At 33.6% G+C, this 24213-nt stretch overlaps 1 protein-coding gene across 1 annotated transcript in view; it reads left to right on the forward strand.

The window, feature by feature from the left end:
- The window catches only part of LOC134281716 (ecdysone-induced protein 78C-like), a 67072-nt gene extending 43285 nt beyond the window's left edge, over window positions 1-23787 (forward strand). Inside the window, exons 5-10 of the mRNA XM_062764146.1 lie at window positions 8589-9595; window positions 14711-14819; window positions 16023-16164; window positions 18357-18487; window positions 18994-19086; window positions 22191-23787. Coding sequence (XP_062620130.1) covers window positions 8589-9595; window positions 14711-14819; window positions 16023-16164; window positions 18357-18487; window positions 18994-19086; window positions 22191-22375 — 1667 coding nt within the window. The 3' untranslated portion in view covers window positions 22376-23787. The remainder of the gene's footprint in view (window positions 1-8588; window positions 9596-14710; window positions 14820-16022; window positions 16165-18356; window positions 18488-18993; window positions 19087-22190) is intronic.
- The last annotated feature ends 426 nt before the right edge of the window (window positions 23788-24213 follow it).

Below are 24213 nucleotides of genomic sequence, written 5' to 3' on the forward strand. Positions count from 1 at the left end.
CAACAGTTGTGAGGTGGGACTTATCAAAGGTCGTCCTGCAATAATAAATCAAAGTATTTAACTTGAAAAATGTTTTGCAAGGATGTTGCCTTGTCTTAAAAGAACTCCTCCTGTTAAAGCTTGTTGGTATCAAATAGTTGTTAACCAAAACTCTAAACTGCATGGTAACATAATAAGCTAGGACATTACAGACTTCTTAAGATCCACTTGATGTTAAGTTGTTTCAAGGTCATTCACACTGGTGTTCTGTACATCACTCATAATGCCAGGTGCTTGTTCAGAATTTCTACCCAATTGGCTACAACCCACCAAACCCACCCCCAGCCGAAAGAGAAAGAAAAAAAGGCCTATTTTTGTATTCATCTTCATAATAAGAGGATAGGTTAACATCTCCATTACATTTTATATCATTTATAATAGTTTTTGTCCTGCATAGCCATGAGGAAAGATTATATGCAAGTTGTTTAATAATCAAGGGGGATTTTAGAAAAGTATATATTAAGTGGCCTGTAATTTTCTTAAAACAAGTTTTCAGTGCGAGTGGAATGAACTGTCAGAGAAATTGTTAATAGATTGTCAAATTTAAAGTACATGTTCTGTGTACTTGATTTAATCAGCAATAAAAGCCTGCCCCCAGTTACAGTGCAGAAATTGATTAAATATCTGTAGGTGAACCAAAAACAGACTTCAGGAGTGAACTCAACAATAGGGCTGAAACGAACGAAATATCAGGATATAAGTGCTCGGTTCAAGATTCACCATCTCGATTTTCGGTTCACGTTTTTTTATAATCGGGTTTGGTTATCTCTTTGAAAAAAAATTAACAGTTTGACACACAATTAAAAATTCAAGGAGTGCTGCCTCTGCTATTATTTATACGAATAAAGTGTTCTTAATCAACAGAACCACAAGTATAAGAGATGTGCAATTAACAAATTAGTAAATTCGGGCTAGTAAAAATTATAACTACGCATGTAATACATAAAGTACAACCGGTATTTTACTCATTTTTTGCTCTCAAATTCCCAACCAGTGAATATTTTCCAGGCAGCATACTGTCAATAAATCTCCATAAATTTTTATTCATTCCAAAAAATATGTTTAATCTTTCAATATCTACATTAAAATTATATAGATCACTCAATCAACTGAAAATCAGTGTGATTCACATGAAATATAAAAGTGTATTTAAGGATTTAATATGAAAACAAAATGAATTTATTTTCATTCTAAATGAGCTAGTGCAAAATAATCAGAAAAGGAAAGATCTTCAGAAATTTTATTTTAAATTCATTTTTATTTTCTGTCATAATCATTAATTTTATATGATTTAATTTTAATAGTGAGAATAAAATTTTAAAAAGATTGAAATGTTGACTTTTTCAATGATTAATTTTTTTTTTAACATTTGTTTTATTTTAATTTTTGTCCCTATATTTGGGCTAATAACTTTTTACTTGGGGCTAGTAACTTTAACTAAAGTACCGGGTATGAAAGTTGCATAAAAAAATCTATTGTAAAACTCTTTGTTTTTTTAAAATCTGAATACGTTTTCTTTAACCTTATGAATAGTTTCGATAAATTGTATCGTATTGAAAAAATTGAATTGTGACACAATATTGCAATACGCGATACGAAATTTTTGGCGATCAACAACAGGACTTTGTAGAAATCTGACACAGGAAAAAAATTGCAGGTTAATAATTAAAAATATTATTAAATGATATGAAGGTTTAAACTGAAATTTTTGTTCTACATATTTCAGAGGTTTTAACTAAAAATAACTATAGGTCACTTATTGTAATTGAAAACTCATTGGCGTCGGAAGCAAATTGAAAGTGGGGGGGGGGGGGGTTAAGTGTAAAGAAAAATTTTTTATACCTTCAAAAAAAAAAAAAAACTGACAAGCAAAATAAAAAAAAAAAAGGGAAATTCCATTTCTCAAACATGAAAATCCTCTATTTCCTGGGGGGGGGGGGGGGGGGGGGTCAAACTTCAATACCAAATTCTTTTCCAAACACCATCACTTTCCCTATTTTTAACCTGTACTGCGACGTGTCTGTGGAAAGTGGGGGGCTAAACCTACAAAGCAATGTTCAATGTCTATACTAAGTAGATATTTGGAAAAAAAGTAGGTTGCTAAGCCCCCCCTAGCCCTCCCCGGTTCCGACACCTATGAAACTTATCTTAGAAAAGTTGGTCAAGCCTGACCCTAGTTCTTCTCCATCTGTACCCCTATATCAGTAGGAAACCTTTCTTCCACAAGGAAATTTATACCCTTGTACCAGTTGAAGTTTTTTTTTGTCCTGGAAATTCATACATTATATAGTACATTGCAGATTTTTATCTAAAATGATTTGCCAAGTGATACAATTAGCATATGTACATCCATAAATAATTTGCTGAGATTGAATTCAAGAACATGAATTTATGAGTTGACTTTTGATCAAAAGTTTGAAATATGACAATGTTTTTGCAATATTTTGCATATTTTATGAGAATGGTTGTTTTCGCAAAATTCAGTAACAATAATAACTTCCTCACAGATTTAGGAATTTTTTTGTATTACCATGATTCACTATCTAGGAACTGATGTGCATCCCAGAGAAATTTTTCTCCCATTATACCAGAAATAAACTTTTTTCCCCTAAAAATATTTATTTAGATGTCTTTGATAGAATTGTGGCATCTTACTTTACTCCATTGGTCATCTTATGTGGCTTGCTGTCATGCTATTGAATAAATACAAATTTACAAAAGCATTTCAGATGCAAATAACAAATACTATGAGGACAATGTGGATGGATCTCCGATTTCCCAAGGTATAATTAAACCCACATTCTGGCAAATGAAAACAAGATTACGATTACCCCATTGGGCAAGTGGACTTATACAACATGTACAAATACCAATAAAGGAGCATGCTTCATCACAGACCCTATATTTGGTTCAGTAAAATTCTGACAATGAGGAGGGGCAGAATAATTCTAGTAGAAAAGATTTCCAGGGTGATGTGACTTACGTATGACTTAACATTTTCTCAGCAGCCTTTCATATATATATATATATATATTGTATATATTGTGTATATATGTGACAAATTGCAGAAATTTTGAAAAGAAAGGTCATGATCACACCAAAAACATTGATTTATATATTGTGATTTTTTTGTCAAAAAACTGAACAGTGTGTGATGTCAAAAAACTGAAATGCTATTACTATTATTCCCATATACGGTAGATTCACTTCGTTGAAAAATACGCAAAGCTACAAAATGTATTTTTTTTGTGTGTTTTTGAGCAGAGCACGCAGCTTAAATCTGATCCAACTAATTATTAATGGAGTGTTGAGAGGACTGTTATGAGTCTGCATGTTTGGACCTATGTACAATTTAATCTCAGTCTGGATACCTTACTTTTCACTATCTAGGGTCTTCATGTAATAACAAAATTGTAACCCTGGCATTATTTACACCAAACTGTTAAAAAGAATCGGTTGATCACTGTGGATGTACCTGTAACGAGCTTTATCATCTGTAGATCAGGGCAGTTTACCTTTATCAGGTGTGGGACAAAGTGATTTGGGAGACAGCAACCTGACCTTGAATCTGGTCTTAAAAAGACCTAAGAGAAGGGGTACAGGAAAACATGCTTGAATGAAATGATGCTCACAACAAACTTGAGCAAAGTGATTCTTAATAGCTGATATAAATATAATGAATTATGTTCATAACTAATTAGTTGCCCTTGTGGGGCAGTGGTTAGAATGTTTTGGTCAAGAGCCCTAGAGAAAGGAGTGAAAATTGATACTTGGAGCATGGGTTCGATTTCCACTGTAAGACAATGGAAACTTAAGTCCCTCAGATGAGATCATAATGATCAAGTCGTATGTCACAGTAGATGCTGGCATAAAAAAAAAAATTCCCTCACGTACTGCTCAAAGTCCTTAAGTTGCAAGTAGTCAGGCCAAAATTTGCAAGTGGTGGCATATCGATCAGTATGAGTGAAAAATACTCAAAGAGATGTTAAACAAACAAAAATGATCAGTAAGATTGTTAATTCCTGGTACTTTCTCCTAAGGGTTTTTTATTACTGTACAGTAGAAATCATGGTCAAAGGACTCAGCTAGAGGCTGCTGTTATGATTTGATTAGGAATACTGTAAATTCCTTATTTTTCGTGAGTACTTTTTATCATGTACTGGCTCTTCAATATCAAATTGCGAGAATAATAATTTGCGAATGGACAGTTGATCAATAGAATTTAAATGGATTTCAGCACCCTAAAAATAAAAGCGAGTAATATTATTTCGCGAGTGACACTTCTCGTGAAATTACGTGGAAATTAATTCCTCGCATATAATTAGGAATCTACAGTACCCTTCATTTAAAATGTTTCTATTCCTTTTTTATAACATTTTGAAGGTTTACATTCACCTCTGTGTTAGTGGACTGAGCTTGAGCAGTGCTGGTTTATAGTGTTCAGATGTTGGACTAGAATTCTAAGGCAGCGAGCTCATGTTTTTTGTTTTGCCTGTACTTTAGAGAAAGGATGTACTCTGTGTAATAGCAGTAATAAGCACATCCGGTATATCTGACAGCTCTCCACGAATTTTAATGGCTGGATTGTTTTTTACAGGCTTTATAGGGGATCCATAATTTATCTTAGATAACAATTCAAGCAGAGAATAGTATCGATGCACAAAAAGAAATTCAGATCAATGTTTATGACTCCCATTTCTTTTTTATCCACACTTCTTAATTTTCAAGAGCATCATGATCAAATCTATAAATAACCAGTGAATCGTATATAGAGAAATTTAAATGGTTTATGATACATGAAATGTACCTCCACACATTTTATCTGTACTCTGAAAATCAGAACTTCTACAAATTGAGTTTTAACTATTAAAACAGCACACGGTTTGTTAATGCTTTGATTAACATGAAAAATTAGAGAAATTTAAATCCTTTTATACAGTGTCAGGGTTTATGCATAAAATTAGGAAATTATTAAAGTTACATGCTATAATTTAAAGCTCAAGTGTTACTTGAACTAGAATATATACATACTGAATAGATAAAAAATATGTGAAAATCTACAGGTAGATATTGCCACATCTCTACAGGTATGTTAATGTCACATTTGTATAGGTGTAAAACACATCTAAGGTTTATTTAGATGGTTTCAAAGATATTATTTTCTTTCTTTTTCTTTGCAATATTAATGCCTTATAAAAACAAGACCCTATTCACTTCTAAAGGATTTGATGTATACTTATGTAACAATTTCTTACTGGAGCATATCCCTGGGTCATTTGAGAGTACTAAGATTCCTCTACTATCATGACTATAAATAAAATATCCTACAAAAAACAGGTTGTACTGAATAAGGAACATGACCTTTAACCTCTGTTTACCTGGACAGAAGTCTTAAAAAATTGGGTCAGGGACCATATATATATATATAGAACTTCTGACCTTGTTTACTGAATAAGTAATTAGCTATAGAACTCTAGGTGTCTGGCTGCAAGTAAGCAGTGTGACCTCTGACCTTTGACCTTGTGTATGATGAGTAATTAGCTATAGAACTCAAGGAGTCAAGGCTACATGTAACTAAGGAGTATGACCTTTGACCTTGTTTACTGATGAGTAATTAGCTATAGAACTCTAGGTGTTTGGACTACATGTAAGTCGGAGTATGAGTGTGACCTCTGAACTTTGAACTTGTTTTCTGATGAGTAATTAGCTATAGAACTCGAGGTGTCTGGCTACATGTAAGTAAGGAGTATGACCTCTGACCTTTGACCTTTTTGTTTACCAAGAAGGAAGTTCTCCCTATAATAATACAGGACTCCTGGAGAGAGCTAGAGTGTAGGGTTCATAAGAGACTGACGGAGCTAGAGTTAATATTAAAGTCATCGACCTAAAGCTCTGCTGAATGTAATCGACTTAGTGAACCTCCGGATAAAAAACGTTCCTTGGAATGTGATAGATTCTTCTTATTGTCAATAATTGATACAAATTCTAGGAATCTGAGCACTTAGAAACGGCAAGGTATTGACAGGGTATTGTGTTAACTGGCAGTAAATCTTTCCCTGGTCAAAGAGGGGGTCTGGGAAATTTAGAATAGATTAAAGTTTGATACTTTTGTAATAATCATGTTTTCTTAGCTTGCTATGCATGCAACTGATATATTTTTTACCATCTCTCATAAAATAGAGGGAACATTTCAATCTGTGAAGAAAAATGTGACAGATCTGAAATTTAACATGTTTTACACAGAACAGGTGACTTTAGCTATCTAGACTGCTTATGGTTTTCTTCTTTTTTTTTCAAACTTTAATCTTTATTTTTTTAAAACAAATCTCACCACACACGAGTAATCTGCGTTTTTCCAGTATCTCTAAAATAATGTCCTCCACATTTTATTACGGAAAAACAATATTGCCTTTATCTGCCGTGTGTATCTCGTAGGTATCTAAAATCACACATAGACATAAAGATTGATATATTTATAGGAATGTAAAATCATTCTCGCTTGGAGCCATCAGAATTCTGTTACGTCGATTAACCGAGAAAAATCAAAATATTTAGAACTTAGGGCAGCGGGGAGAAGAGAGTTGGTAAAATGTGAAACTGTTTAAAAAGACATTACAGTGAGAATATATAGCTGTAAGGAGAAGCATAGATCTGACACAGCTGAAGGGAAATTGACATCACAGCTATAAAGATGATGTTTTTCATTATTAGTCATTTTTCTGGGGAGCTACATTTTTAGTTCCCTCTTTCATTGTGGGGGAAAAACTGAAATGCCGTGTTGCACATGATTAAGAGATTTTATGAATATTTTCACTTTCATAAATAGCTACAATTTTAAATTAATTCATGTTGAAGTGAGCGTTAACTACTATGCTTTTGTAAAATGTATGTCTTTCCCCATCCATTACTATGGCATCTGAATTAGGCCAGGTAAAATTAATCTTTAGATTCTCATCCTAATTTGCAAAAAAATTGGGGCGGGTGGGCGGATTTTATTTTATATTTTTTATAATTGTTAATTTATATAGGCCTAAGTATCAACAAAACAATGGACGCCCCGTACACATTTTTTTCATTACCTTAATGCAAATATGAATAGATTTAATTCTTGACATATTCTTTTAAATATTTAAAGAAAATGTTTGCTTTAAAAGTTAAATATTTATTGTTAATTAACAAATTATCAAGTACACATTATACGGCACACCCTGAACAAAATGAGGTGGGTTGGTCATACCAATAAATTGTGTATGCGTGACTTCTTATTTTGCAAAATCTATATAAATGTTCTAATAATTATTGTACTGAAAAATCTAGGCCTTCTCTTAAGTCTGTCTACGATGTTGTAGATTTTTTTTTTATTTCAAAGCTAAGTCACACAGCTGGAGATCGTTATATATAACTTGACCATGTGTCATTTTCCTCGTCTATTTTTACTTAGTTACAATCTCTCTACATACTTTCTCCTGCCAGTGATGGTATCTATATGTGTTTATGCTATTTTTCTTCTCTGCCTTCTCTATACTGACAAATTATCTTTTCCATACACATTTAAACTGCTTTTATTGCCGATTTTTCTCCATTCTTCACATGGCGTTTTTGCTATAAATAGCGACACGCGACTTTTAATACAGACGGGAGACTGAATAAAAATACATGAAAATACCCAAAAATCAAAATAAAAAACATCGGGGCGGGACATTTTGAGAGGGGCGGGCGGGGATGAGAATCTAAAGATTAATTTTATATGGCCTTATCGGCATCATTAACAATTTAAGGTATTCACACACATAACCTTGTGTTACATACCAGTAGGGATAATTATTGTCAGAGTAAATCACAGTCTAATCAAAGTAAAAAAGTCATAAAGGAGCTTAGATAAATGGTAAGCCTGCTAGCATGGTGTTACCGTGTAGGAGTTACCCTGCTAGCCAGGTGTAGGAGTAACCCTATCTGTAATTTGTTCTATAGGACTTGGTGCAGCAAATTTGCAATATATAATTGCCTCACTGTAAAATTTTCAGAAGCTTAGAATTCGTAGAAAAGCCATATATTCCAAGTTCAAAAGAAGAGCCACTCTTTAAAAAAAAAAAATCTTGCTTTACTATTTAGAATATTCTAGATATCTAGAATACAATAGATAAGTTGAAGTGAATTGTAAGTCTAATATAACCCCTTAATCTCTAACTATTTTTATTATCCTGAAATCTTGAATCTTTTAGCTATCTTGAAGTTTTTTTGTCCCATTGAGTTAGGCAATACATGGTTAGACTGTATTTCAATAAGGCCTAAGTAGCAGGCTTATAACAAAGGCATGATTTATATATAAGGGAAGTGTTCTTCATCCCCCATTGCTCTAACATGTTAAAATATTGAAAACAAATTACATATATAACAAAAGTGAAAACATTTGTCCCTGGTACTTCCTTGTAAGTGTGTTTTTCTGTATTTTATCACATACTTTTGAATCAAACAAAATTTTGATTAATATTTGTTATGCTTTTGAGAGTATGAGTATTTACTCATCTATATCTGTTCTGTATTTTCAGCCTCAAGACTTGGCAGGAGGCCAAAAAGGCTAAAGGACCCCTCCAGTGACGCGCGGGGTCACGGGGGAAACCTTCCCATCGCCCCCTACCCCACCTCCCCACAGGAATTACAGAAGTTACGCATGGCTGAACTTCAGAAAGTCTTACAACAGAACGGCACCTTCAAAGCAGAACTCATGCAGGCTTTTCTGCAGGCAGCTCAGGTCAGCTTCCGCGAGCACCAGCGCAACCCAAGCAACAGCCAACAGCAACCTCAGCAGTCGACACAACGGCAATCTCAGCATCAGCCTCCCCATCAGATGACCTCGCAACTGAGCACGGGCGAGATGAACGGGAATGGTCACGAATCGGGATACTCCAGCTTCAGTAGTCCGGTCAGTAGCAAAAGTCAGTCACCCATCACCAGCGACAACATGGGTGAAAAATACAATGGGAATCAGCCGATGAGCCTGGGTAATAGCGACATGGTGCTGGAAGAGATTGACGGGCTCAGTATGAACATTAAGCCAGAGCCAGGGAGTAATTACTCTAACTGTGGCAGTCTGGAGAACAATGGTGATATTCTGGCTCAGATGGATCTTAAAGTGTTGAACCATTTAAACGAAAAAATGTTCATGGATCCGTCCACGCTTTTGTTTGAGAGTAGCTTCTCTCCCCCCGAGGCTACGTGTAAACTGGAGCCCAATAGTCCGAGTGTCAGTGAGGTCATGTCCATGGGTAGAATGAATCCGGACTTGAATTTATCAGAACAAAACAGTCGCGCGGGGAGTTCTAGTAGTGGGGGAAAAGATCTTAGTCTGGATATTGACGAAGAGGAAATTGTAGAAACGGACGCGACAAAGTTACTGGAGGAAGTGCGACTCGGACCGTCGGATGTAAGGCGCGCGCTGATCGAGCAGGTCACAGAAAGCGTGGTGGAGGCGCATTTCCAGACGTGTAATCCCACATATCAAAACGTCGCAGAAGCCAATGACAGGTTCGCTGAGAAAATGGCGTCTGGTGACTTGGTGAGTGTCTCTTTGTTTGTATACCATGTCCTAAACCATAGGCCCGTACAACAGAGCAAATGTTTGTTAGCCCTCACCAAATTCCTTGTACCTCCAACAGAAATGTTCGCGAGTGCTCGCCAAAATGCCTCATACATGTACCTCCATTAGGTATCTTTACGAGCGCTAGCTATGTTGAACAGGCTTTATATTAATTTTGTGTTTCTGGTATAACATTGTTGAATATGTGACAGTGTGGTGTTACCATGTGTGATGTGTGTTAGCACTTTGTTGAGACTTGCTGTTTTGTCGTGTCACTGTGTATTCTGTGAGTCTTGCAGAAAATTAAGCAAATTTATTGGTCTGTAGACGACTACCCTTACAGAAATTTCTGATAAGTGACTTATAAGTGATTTATTCTTTTAATGGGAGGTCACTGATACATTTAACTTATAAAAATATACATTAGGATTTTATATGCAAATGATTAAAGTGACTTATGTGCCACTTATGCTTTATGCAAGTATAGTCACTTATAAGTGACTATAAGTGACTTATTCAAGCATTAACCCTTCATACTTTATGCTGGACTTAAAGGGGTGTAAGATCTTAATTTAGAACAGAACTTCCAACCATGCAGGGGTTGCATGATATGTTCAAAGGGTTGCACCAGAAATAATCAAGTGAAAATTTTATGGAAAAAAATCACCATAAATTTTATATTATTTGCGAGGCTTCTTCAAATTTATGAAATCTGAAAGCAACAGAGTTCAATTGATTCAAAATTTAGGCATTATGTTGTCCAATGTGAAGGCATACTCAAAAAAATAAAATAAAACCATAACAGTTCAAATTCTTGTTGCTGAGCTAGACAGCTTGTACCCACAGCATGAGCCTATGTTGAAATATTCACTGATATGTAGCTCATCTTTACTTACAAGTGAAGTATTAACGAAATCTGTTCCTCACTTATACTTACTTTGACTTATAGTACACTTATAAGTAAATTTCAAATTTTTAAGTGACTAATAAGTGGATTATAAAACACTTATAAGTTTCTATTAGTTTTTTCTGTAAGGGTATAGAAGGTAATGGAAGGTAGATAAAATATACAGATTAAAATATGTGTCTGGAATTAGGGAGTGAAACATAGTTATTGACCAATGCTGGAAAGTGGTGAAGAGCACCATAAATTTCTTATTTGCGATAAGACTAAAATATTAAACCATAATGCAACAGTTCTGCAGCTAACAGCTTGTACCCACAGCGTGAGCCTATGTTATCTCGTAAGTAGTTCAGAGTGTATTCTGCTGAATCACAATTCTGGTGGAAGTTTATCAATTGTATCTTTATACGCCAACCTCAAAAGTGACAACTGGGGGCAGGTTATTCTATGGAATTGTTAGGACAGCTCCATCTACAGTATGTGATACATCATTAAGACTTTGATGTGTAGGACATGTAAACAATTTTTCAAAATGCTACTCCTCTTACAGTCTTGAACTAATTTCAATATAACTTAGCACACAAATAACTACAAAGATACATAATTCTGTGTATCGGTTTTTACACAAATAAATGATGTTCCATGGTTACTAAAAATAGAAATTTCTGTGAAATTCTTTCAAAATGCTACTCCTCCTACAGTTTTGGTCTGATTTCAATATAACTTGGCACACAAGTAGACTACATTAAGATACATAATTCTTTTTATCGGTTTTTGATTTCCATGAACAGTGTTGTCGTGGTTACTAAAAATAGAAATTTCATTAAAATGGTTTCAAAATGCTACTCCTCCTACAGTTGAGAGTCTGATAACAATATAACTTGGCACACAAGTAACTGCACAAAAATACATAATTAAGTTTCACGGTTTTTGATTTCCATAGGTTTGTCATAGTTACTAAAAATAGAAATTTATGTAAAATTATTTCAATATGCTACTCCTCCTACAGTTTTGGTTTGATTTCAATATAACTTGGCACACAAGTAGACTACACTAAGATCCATTATTGTGTATATTTGTTTTTGATTTCCATGAATGGTGTTGCCGTGGTTACTAAAAATAAAAATTTTAAAATTGTTTCAAAATGCTAATCCTCTAAGTTTTACATCTGATTAAAGTATATAATGCACACAATCTATGTTTCACAAACATAAAGAGACTTTATCAAGGATCATTATTCTATTTATTGCTGATTGTAAAACAATTCCCAACTGCTTAAGTACTTTTCACTTTGTTGCTATAAGTACAAACCGTTAACTATAGTTAACAGAGACTTCTGGTTCAAATATAGTTTCACGATTTGTGAAACTAAAAGTGACAACTCTTAACTATATTCTATGGAATTGTTAGGACAGCTCCATCTACAGTATGTGATACATCATTAAGACTTTGATGAGTAGGACATGTAAATCAAGTAATGTAGAAGTCTGTGTTACGGTGCCCCAGTAAGATGAACTATTCTGATACAGTGTACACAAATAACTCAAAGGTTGTCTCCTTTGTCTGATACAGTGTACACAAATAACTCGAAGGTTGTCTCCTTTGTCAGAAACTGAAGTGTTATCAGGTTCTATACACTTAGAGTTATTCTGTACTATGTTCTGTATGGGGATGGGATGGGTCAGTGGAGTGCTGACAAGGCATTCACGGATACCTGATGAGCCTGTTAGGGAAAGTTGAGAGCTATAACAACCATTATGAAATAATTTGTTAGTGATATTCAATTTCTGTGATCTCAGAATCCTTGCTAATTATGCCAAAATTGAATCCTTGCTTAAAATTCTGCTTACACTGTATACAAGCTACATGTACCTACTAAATCACATTTCCGCGAACCAACAACATTTTGCTAAATCCACAAATATTGACCCCCACACAAATTAAAATTATTTCAGTCACAGTGTATATGTGTAGCAACTTTAATCCACCATTCCCATGATTCCAGATCTCATGTTGGTTGCTATATTCAAATTCGAAACAAAAGTTTTTTTCTTATGACTTTGGTTCCTATACTTCTTTATTGTAATTCTAAAATGGCCAAATATTTAATGTTATGATCACAGCTTTAAAGAGGTTCTTATCCAATTTCAATATTGTGAGATTCTTTAGCTTATTTTAATAAGTTAATGATGAAAGAATTGTTAGAAATTAGAAATAAATGAGAAAAATTTCAGTGAATGTAGTTAGAATCTAAGCTAGATCTGCCAAAGTCCAGTTGTGTACCATAAGTGAACATTTTAGCGAGAGGCAAATTTTGTCCTTTTAAATTGGTTTCAATTTTTGTGATATGTAATTTTAACAATTTTTAAATGCTCATGAAAGAAGCTATTACCAAAAAAAAAGAAATTTATTTTCAGTGATATTCAATTTTAGCAATATCAGCACCCTTGATAATGATGCCAAAATAAATCCTCGCTAAAAATTATTTGTATATGGTGTAAGGATTTGACCTTTTATCATGTGTCTATCCATGCAGTGACGAAGAATGATTACACCATGCAGGCTTATAAATTTGGATGAATTTTGTTTGCATCATGTTTTGATCATAAATTTATTCTTAAACATGAAAATTAGAAGGAAATGGTAAACAGGTAAATTTAGCCTCAAAACATAAATGCAGTTTGCTGCTGACTTCATGGCCATTTTTATCAAGGAAATAACTTTTTTATTTTTTGATATTTTTGATTTTTCCATGCATCTGAATACTAAGAAATCCTTGTAAAATCAGCATATTATGGTAATTAAAGTTTAAAATTGTTGCATCAATACATGCCAATGAATTATTTATTCAGCTGACATTTAGATGATGTTTCTAGTCACAAGTCAAGTTTCTCTTAAACAATTAAAGAATTGTTTACATCTGCATCTGATTATTCAGTTATCATTTACACAGTTAACAAAATATTACATCAAATATCATACTTATTTAGATTTTTTTTTTCTCTATTTCTTAAATGCCCATTATCATGATTATTTAAATTGAACAAATCAACTTGGTCAATCTTCTTCTTTTATGCTGAACGAAAAATGTATCTTTTGAGAAGAGAAAAGACATGCTGTCTACTTTTTCTGTTGAAGTCATGAAAGCTAAAATTTCTATATTTATATATCTCCTTTTTGTAAAATACTGCTAAACTTTGTGTATTCATAATGGGTTCTTTGTGTGTTCCAGTGCTGAACACTAAAATTCCATTCTTCAGACATGTATGTTTTATTTAAATCTGCAAATGTCGGCAGCAATTTTTAGCAGTCAGTGAAATAGTTTACATTTATATTCCCTAATCATTATCATCATTAATGACTTTCAGCACTTACTTTCATGTTTAAAATTGGGGGAAAAGTTGGATTTTGAATTATTTAAAAAAAAATCAGGAACAAAGTTCCATAACTTAAGGCCAAGGCCAGAGAGAAAGATGCACCAGAATTTTCAAGAGTCACCTTTGTAACATGCACTACAAAATCATTGAAAATAATTAGACCATTCACCCCACTTTTCATTCAAGGGTGGCATTGAAAACAAACAAAAAAGGTTGCATGAAAAACTAGATCTTGCTACTTGCTGGAAATTATTTATAACTTTTGCTTAATCTTTTTACAAAAATCAATGTTAAGTAACAAGTATTGCGAGTGCACATCGGCTTAATGAGTGGTGTATTGATGATTTTGTTAAAACAGGGCATTAAAACAAGAACCGGGAGCTATTTCCCTAGTTAGCAGGTCTTATAACAGAGAGTAGTTAATACCTTACATGGCAGTAAATACCTGTACTGAATAACGGATATACAGGTACATGACAGGTAATATGGTGTCCCCAAGCTTGTATGATAATGGAAAGATGAATTAATACATGCACACAGCTTAAATGTAATAAATTATAGTAAATTTAAATACACAGCCTAAATGATTAATTGGACTGCAAAGCAAACTTGGGCTCTTGGAATTGAATTGAAGATTCAATTTTTTTTAGAAATCTGTTGCTTTTTTGTGTGAAATTCAGATATATTCCTAACATTGCACAGACTGACATTTTTTTTGGGGAGGGAGAAGGGCGACATAGTCTAAGTCTCGAGATGATATTTCTCTGTAGGGATTGATTTGACAAATGTTGATTTTTCTTAATTTTTTTTCAGCCTGACTTCAGCAAACTTGTGATCAATCCTAACTCAATCTGGCAGCAGTTTGTGTCTCAGATGGTTCCCGAGATCACGCTGGTCGTCAAGTTCTGTAAAAAGATACCAGGTAATATATAAGTAATATGTGACTGCAGGGTGTATTGTATGTATAGTAAAACTTAGTTTAATATTGAAAAGTTCCTCAGATCTATGAAATTACTATGCTAATTATCCGTAATTTGTTATTATCTGTATAAGAAATTCATTGAATTAATATAGCTGGGGATCCAAGATAACTTTGCTACATGTATATATATATATCCATGAACTCACAATATCAGTGTTCGTACTAAACAATTTTTACTGTATTGAAAATGATTTCTAACTGAAGAAAGTTGATCTACAGTTTGACTTATTCACAGCAAAACGATGAGGAACAGGGAATTTTTGATTTTCTATATAAAAGTTATATTTGAAAATTTCTTATGGCACTGTAATACTTAACCACAGAATGAAAACAGCTGTAAAAAGTATGTTTACAAAAATTATGTTTTACTTTACAGGGCTCGACATTAACTTTTTTCCAACTTGTCCATTCGGACAAGTGACCAAGATATATACTTGTCCGAACTTCAATTTCACTTGCCCGAAAAATTTTCAATGAATATCTTATTCTGTCAACTTGAAAACAATTACTTAAATTAAAAAATTAAATGTGCTTAATTTATTAGTGTTGATACTGATAAATAAGACGAACACATATAAAACAAAATTTTATCTAGATTTCCTGTCCTGACAACAACATAAATGTTCGCAAGTGAATATGTAATATCAATCAAATGTATTCCAAACCTGCAAACGTCGTAAGATCCACACCATGCAATAGTATGGCTGCAATTAGTGAACATCGATCACGATCAAGTGTGAACTTACATAGCGATTGATATCGGGATCGAATTTCAGGATTATGTACTGCTTCCGTTTTTATTCGATAAACATTTTAATAGTTTTTTTAATTATTATTATTTGAAGACTTCTTTACATAAAAATCACTTGTCCAGTGGGACAAGTGCCCAGCAATATTCAATTGTCCGTAATTTTTTTTCATTGGTACCGGACAAGCGGACAAGCGTTAATGTCGAGCCCTGCTTTATAAGAGTATGAAAAGAGAGTGTCCGATATACTTTGAATAAACTCTTATCATTTGTGATTGACTCGTTTTAGTTGTATACGCTGTACATTGACCAAAGGAAAATGAAGGTGTTTGAGTACTTTCATCCCTTTGATTATGAGATCACTTTTAATTCTCTCTCTCTCTCTCTCTCTGTAGGTTTTGGGGAGATTGATCAGGATGACCAGATTAACCTAATTAAGCAGGGGTCATTTGAGGTCATGCTCTGTCGATTCTGTAACCTGGTGGACTACAAAAAGGGGACAATGTTTGATCCAGAAATGAAAATCAAGTGTCCAAGGTAAACACCACCTTAATTTCAAAGTACCGTATAATCCCTATTAACCGCCCGGGATGCTTAGAAAATTGCAAAAAGGGGTGGTTAATTTGGAATTCCCTTTCTAATATTTAATGTCATATTTTAACTTTCAAAAAATCTTTTGAAAAAACAACAAATTCAAAGAACCACTAAAAATAATGTCCAACTTTACTTCAAGTGAAGATAATCCACCCAAATTATGCTAAATGATTCATATTCAATTGAAATTGGAGAAATTGGATAATAGACAAGTTTCATTATGTCTTTCTTCAAATTTTGATACGATTCTAGATAATTTTAATCACTGTACAGGTGCCCTTATTTCCTGACAATTAAAAAAAGACCTAGAGGGGTGCTTATAGGGGCAGGGACGGTAAATAGGGATTATACAGTATACTCACCTGGTACTGTGCACAGTCCATTGTGTGTACTTTACAACATGATTCACCCAAGGAGTTAGAGTTCACATATCGCCACATTCTAGTAGTTATAACAAACAAATCTTTATATTAAATACTTTTCAAATTGAGAAAACTTGAAAATTTTACAATAGAAATCAGTCATTTTTTTTTAAATGATATTGTCCCACACCACAAATAGGACTATTTCCAGCTTAGTTTGGACTTTCAGTAAGGCATGGCATTCTCGATGTTACATAATTAGCTTCTGAAATTTACACAGCTTTCCTTCACTGTTGAAATATACATGTCATTGAGATAAAAATTCGGGCAAATGCCAATTAGTGTATCGAATAACCAATTACATTGTTTCCTCCTGCAAAGAGGTGGGAATTAAGTCTTCTCATCGTTGTCAACAACAATGTAAAGTTCCTGATGTTATCAATTTCTTAACCACTGAGAATCTATTGGCCATTTGACAGGTGGTAAACCTGTAGCGCTGAGAATGTCACACCTTAATGAAAGTCCAAACTAAGCTAGAAATGGTTATACAGTGACACCTGTCTAATCTGACATGCACTGGGAGACAAATTTTGTGTCGGAATAGACAGGATGTCGGATTGCACAGTTTTAAAAACAGAGAAAATACTCAAATGGGAAAGAAATATAACGTCGGAATTCACAGTGTGTGGGATTTTTCAGGTGTCGGATTAGACAGTTTTCACTGTAATTATATAAAAAACTTCATTTTAACAGTTTAAATGCTTAAGTGATTCTGATAATGTCATTTACTAAATTTAATCTCAATGAAAAAAAAGACTGAAACTAAGGGGAGGGGGGGGGGGTAAATTAGCAGGGCAACATCTGTAAATATGTATCAAACTTAATGGGAAGCTGATGGAAATTGAGGACTTGTTGTTTTCTACAAAATCCATAACACCATCCTGACTGTAGATACAAGTCAGTTATTGTTAAAAACTGTAAACGTAACTCCATATCAGTCCTGGGCTATTCTCTTTATTGGTCTTTTAATGTCTGCTTCTGATGGCAAAAGCAGGTTTTTTGTGAGATTGTGTGACAGAGATTTGTTCAATAAATAACAGAAAACACTCGAAAGCCTTGAATTTTTTTTGCCTGCAAGGAAAATGTTGTTCTGTAGCCATTTTGTCTGTTGTATCTACATGATCTGACAACGCTCGTCAGGAACAAAACCATATATAGGCAGAAACTCTCTCTTTATTAACTTGTTTCCGAACTTCAAGGGCATTGACTCGAACTTTGCTGCGAGCCACACTACCTAACCTATTATGGCTATATTTCAAATTCTATTGAAGTGTTATTCACTGTTTATAGTCTGTTTATCATTATTAATTTTTTTTTTTATCTCATTTGAAAACATGTATAAGGCATAAGTTATTGTTCATTTGCATTGTATAGATTCATTTCTTTTTTTATTGATGACAACATCAATATTTGACACTCAAATTATATTTTTTTAAAGTCTAAAGGAAATAAATTGGAAACTGTTAGAGGCAAAACAGTTTAGAATCTTTGAAACAATTGTTTTGCAAATTATGTATTAATTGGTTTTTAAATGCACTAAAAAGTATTGAATGAAACTGTTTCTGAGTCCTCTGACTTCAGTGAATCTGTTTCTGAGTCCTCTGACTTCAGTGAATCTGTTTCTGAGTCCTCTGACTTCAGTGAATCTGTTTCTGCTTGGTTCAGTCCTCTGATTTTAACTGTTTCTGACTGTCTAAGTTCTGTGTTTGATAGGGAGATGGTGAAGATGCTGCCTATGGGAGAATTCATGGACGAGTTTTTCAACGTAGCGGAAATGTTCAACCCTCTAAAGCTGACGGACGGGGAGATCGGGCTCTTTACCTCAACACTCATCATCTGTCCAGGTATGTATGTCAGGTCAAGGCTGAAAATCAGGTCAAGGTCAAAGATAGAGATTGGGCTCTTTACCCCCCAGTCATCTGTACAGGTCTACATACATATCAGGTCAAGGTCAAATACTGGGGGTCTGACTCTCTATCTCAACACTCGGTAAAAGCATAACACTCATCATATGTCCAGGACAGTGTGCAAATCAGGTCAAGGTCAGAAAAATAATCAGGCTGTGTATCTCTCACAATCCATCCAGATCCATCCAGGATCTTTAAAAATATGAGGTCAAGGTCAAAGGAATGAGGTCATTGTAAACCAACACACACTTTACTGGAACAAAATGGTATATAGATAAATGTTAGAAGTAGAAGTAAATCTTGAGATGCTTTTCTAAGTAAAATGGGTGGAAAATTAATTCAGTACTGTTGTTTCTGTGTAATAGAGAATATTTACTAATTTTGATTCAGTTTAGTAATGAATATGTTTTATTTCTTTTTTTTAATTTTTTTTTTTTTTACAGAGAGGAAGGGCATTAAGAATGTGCGAGCTGTCAAGAAGCTTCAGTCCCTTCTGTTCCAGTGTCTGTACGCCCTCATCAAGAAAAACCACTTTGGTAGGTAACCTGTCTGTCTGTCTGTCTGTCAGTGTCTCCTGCATGCCGAGCCAAAAAATGTAGTAAAATGGTTTGATACATATGGAGTCAGTTGACATTATTGATATGAAGCATGCTGGGAATATCAAAGCTTATTAGCTTTTTGTCTTCTGAGGTATACATACAGTTGAACACTGATGTTTCTGTTACCCTGAATATGTCAGAATGATATGGAAAACAATTGTGCTTTTATTATTCAATTTTGATATCTTGAATCCTCTGATATCTGGATCTTTTTTCTTGGTCCCTTTGAGTTTGAGATAAGCAGGTTTGACTGTGGCTTGCAAAGAACAAAGTTCACCTTGGGCCTCTTTTGGCCCTGTGAATTTCTGAAAAATCAGAACTGCTCATTTTCAGTTGAAAATATGTTAAATTTCACCTGGACCCTTGGTGATATCATATCAAATAAAAATGACGTAATTTTTTCTCTTGTCCATGTATTATTAACATCATGCATTGTGTCATTTTCCTAAAATCTGGAAAATTTCTTTAAAAATGGCCAAAATTTTAAGCTGTTTTTTTAATATTTTGAATAAACCCCAACCTCTGATCTAAAATGTTGAACTATATAATAAAAGGACTGATTTGAAAGATTCTTACTCATGAAACAATTTTTGGATTGCGAGGTGGGCTCATATTTTAATCAATAGTTGAAGATGCTCAAATTCACTCATTTTCTTCAAAATTCAAGAACATTGTAGTTTCACATATTCTGAGTGTCTAAACTTGGACTCTCAGAGGGAAATCTTCATTTTAGGAAATGAAAGCACTAAGTCTCCACTTTATAAAGGGACATAAGGACGTGGTCAGTTAATGGTATAATGACAGGGCCATTTTATGGAGTTAATGAACCTACCTCTTTCAATAATTTTTTTTTTGGCACTCACAGATTTTCTTTTTGTATTTCCAAGCCAGCATTGTTTCTATATATATGATTAATTTTTTTTTTTGTTTAAGCAGATTTTGTTTTCCTATTGATCAGAATCGGCTCTATTTCCAGACACTTCCTTTACAATACACATGATACCTGTATTGATTTAAGTTCATTAACACTTTGGATGTAAGATAGAGCTCGAAAATCAATATCTCTCACCCATACTGCCTTAAAAGGTAACAGAGCTTGAAAATGGATGTCATGGATAGAAAATGTTGAAATGACGAAAGAAAAAATCCCACATATTTTACATGAAATTTACACCTTGAGTAAGTCAACACAGGTGTTGCTATATATATATATATATAATGTGTTAAGAGTCTGAGATATGATAAAAAAGTAATTATTGCTTTTTGTTTTATACTTATAAATCCTGTTTTCCCTCCTTTTGATTTGAATCTCCAATTTTTAAAAAAATTTTTTTTTTTAGTTTTTTATGGTTCAGTTAAAAGTAATTATTTTTTCGTTAGGCTTTATTTATGGCGTAAAATATCCCGGGCTGATAGATGGTATCTCTAAGCAGAAATTGCCTTTTCATGTAAATTGGAGGATTCTGAATTACAGCTGATGTTGTCAGTATTTATTATATTTTTATTGATACCTTTCTTGTGAAATAAAGACTGTACTTACTACACTCAGGGTTGTATAAGATACAGATTGAGAATGTCGTCATGATCTGATCTGCATCAGATCAGCATACACAGCTGAATGAGTATTTCTTATATTTCAATGCGATGAACAACACCCAATAGTCCAAGGTCAAGTTTTTTCTTAAAATATTTCAGCTCTGAAAACAGGATTAATTAATAAGCATTTTAGACTTAATTATAATGGTTTTCTAAATAAATCTTAAAGGTAATCTAAGTCAGCTGTCTTTGAACTTACCCTAAGCTTAGAACTTGTAATAGAAAGTAAGTTTAGACAGACAGCTAGCTAGACGGACGGACGACAAGAAACTAGTTATGTATAGTCAAACTTTATTATCTTGTCAAACTTGATGAGAACAGAAAAAAAACTGATATATTGAGAGGAAGTCTAAATATCCAGGGTAAAACAAGGAAAAAGAGGATAGGGATTTCAGATCAGTTGGACATATCCAGTGTATTGGAGATTTCACTGTTAAGAGATACATGTACTAAAGTTAAACTGTATTTAATCATTGATGATTGCATATTTATCAGAATTATCTCCCTTGTTCCACTATGACTACCTTCCCTACTCTCCTTAAATGAAGAGTTTTGGCAAGGAAGATAACTGAAAACTTGCCTTAAGGTTTCATGATATATCAGATAATAATTTAATTTTATTTGTAACATGTCATTTGATTGGGTAAAAGATATTTTGTATAACATAACTTGCCTACGTCACAATGAGTTACATCAAAAACGTAGTACTCCGCTTGATGTTAGTTTTAAAATAATGCTCAATTTGAAGCCTTTTTCTAGGAGGAAAAATTGTCTCATTGTCTACACTGAAATTAAATTATATGGAATGAAGCTTATTTCAACTTATGTTATACGACATAACATAACTCGGGACAGTTTACGCTTTTTTATAAACCGCTCGCGGTTTATAAGCGTAAACTGCCCCAAGTTACGCTATATCGTATAACAAAAGTTTAAATAAGCTTCATTCCTTAAATGAAGTCTGTATATGAATAACTTTCATTCAGTATAAGATAAGATAAGATAAGATAATTTTATTTCCAATTTTGGGCCCAGAAGGCATAAAGGTTTCTTACAATAACAAGATAGAAAGTTCTAAAAGAAAGGTTATAGTAAACATATACAAACATAAACACACATACGCTTATAAACCGCGAGCGGTTTATAAAAAAGCGTAAACTGTCCCGAGTTATGTTATGTCGTATAACATAAGTTGAAATAAGCTTCATTCCATATAATTTAATTTCAGTGTAGACAATGAGACAATTTTTCCTCCTAGAAAAAGGCTTCAAATTGAGCTACTCATGCCCACTCTGGGTATATTGTTGATTTCCAGGTTATTTTTTTTTTCATTTTATAATTTAAATTATCCAGGCAGATTAAGAAACTAATTTAAATAAGGTGTATTATTTTTGTTCACAGCAACCAAACGATTTTTAATTTTTTTTTCTTTTTTCTATTTACAGATTATGACAATGTTTTTATAAAGGCCATCGGTACAATGAAGACATTCAAAGTAGTGAATCTGAAGCATCGGATTGCTTTAAATAGCATGCAGATGCAGGCCCCCTCAAAGGACATCTTCCCTCCTCTTCACCAGGAGGTGTTTGAACACGGTGAATGTAGCACAGAAGAGACCAAGAAGTCCTGAGGGGTCAGACCTGAGTTAGAAGTGTCATTCTGTGAAAGACCTGTACATAAAAGGGCTAAGCTGATCATGCACACAAACTAGAGAGCTTAGATAGCAAGGAAAAGCAAACATTTAAAAGATCTCAAATCAGTGTCACCTAGGAGTTTGGAAAAGCTGATGTCCTTAAACACTGCTGACACGGCCTTAAGGAAACTTTCCTTCTCTGACGTGACGTAGGTGCCCTGGGGTATTCCCTGCTTAGGACGTGTTGTGGATTTATAAATAAACAATTCATTGCATCTGTGCATACACCCCTGTTTGCGCCCCGTGTTAGTGAATGACAATTATATTTTATGTTTATGTCCTACAGATATCTCACTCCATGTGGCAACATGTATAAGTGTTCTCATTATTCAAGGAGAGACAACTCCAGTTTATTATCGGACGGAGGTTATGAAAGCCAGCAGAGTGTAGCTGTTTTGTTGTTTATATTAATGGCAAATTACTGATGCTATTCATTCTTTGTGTTAAATATTATTAATTGTTTAAGACTAATGAAGTGATTTATTTCCATCATGGATGTATCTATAGACAAAGAGGGAGGATCTAAGATTCTGTGCCCTGCTATAGAGACATGATAGGAGTGGATCTAAATTTCTGTGCCCTGCTGTAGGGACATGATAGGAGAGGATCTAAGATTCTGTGCCCTGCTGCATTGATATAGGGAAATAATCTGATGAAGCTGTTTTCATTTTTAAGGTCACCAGGGCACGTAAAAGTTTCTGCTTTTTGTTTGAGAACACAATTTTTTTCATGGAGTTATGTTATTCGTCTTTGTGATACAATGTTTTTTTTCCTTCGACTTCGGTTTTTGAAGATTTTATAGACATGTATTTCATAATCATGCATTGATTATTTCATATGTAAATATTTTAACAGATTTTGTAAATATATATCATTTTGTAAATAGTTGTACAGAAAAAGTTATACATCAACTGTTAGTTATATTTACTGCAAAAGGGACTTGAAGATTTTAATTATTTCGTTACTCAACATTAATCTTAAAAATTTGAATCTTGAAATTTCTTTGATCATCTTAAATGTCTCATTTAGTTTCCTATTCATGGCTAAACAACTGCTTTCTTTTTATGTGATTCTTGACTTGTGTATATGAGTTTGTGAAGTGAGAGATTTAGCTGATATTATTACAAGTCACGTTTAGGGTGTACTGAATTCATCTATACTGTTGACTAAAAAGATTGCCTCTTAGTTTTCTTGGACAAGCATTTATCAGGTAAAACATTCAATTTTTGGAATTAGTTACTATATACCTCCCTTTTCTTACTTTATGTTACAAGTACATATGGTATATAGACTTGAAACAAGAAGAGCTACGCAAAGGTTTATGATCCAAATAAAACAAGAACAAAATTTCAAAGAAAGTAAAATTTAAATACAATCTACAGTCATTCCACAATGCCAGAAGATTCAATCTGACTGAAGCCAGACCTCTATGTACGCTATCACATAGAGGCGATAGCTTAAATAGAGGTCTGGCTTTAGTCAGATTGCCAGAAGGTTATGAATAGTGCTAGATTATACTGGTTTTTATACACATGGTGCCAATATATGAGTTTTCTTAATTTTTTTAATTATTTTTTTTTTATTTCTAAAAGAAATGTCTACTCAATATACAAGTGCTAATTCAAAAATTTTTATTTTAATTTTCCTGAGAAAAATAGGAAAATTTTATTTTACCCTAATGGGAAAATGATGATGAGAATGTAACAACATATTAGATATATTTTATTTTCTCATTGTGTTGTCCATTGTTTTTAATGTATAAAATTTTTAACGGG

Source organism: Saccostrea cucullata, unplaced genomic scaffold (genome assembly GCF_032062105.1).
Source record: "Saccostrea cucullata isolate Sc308-1 unplaced genomic scaffold, CSIRO_AGI_Scuc_v1 ctg398, whole genome shotgun sequence".
Taxonomy (NCBI): Eukaryota; Metazoa; Mollusca; class Bivalvia; order Ostreida; family Ostreidae; genus Saccostrea; species Saccostrea cuccullata.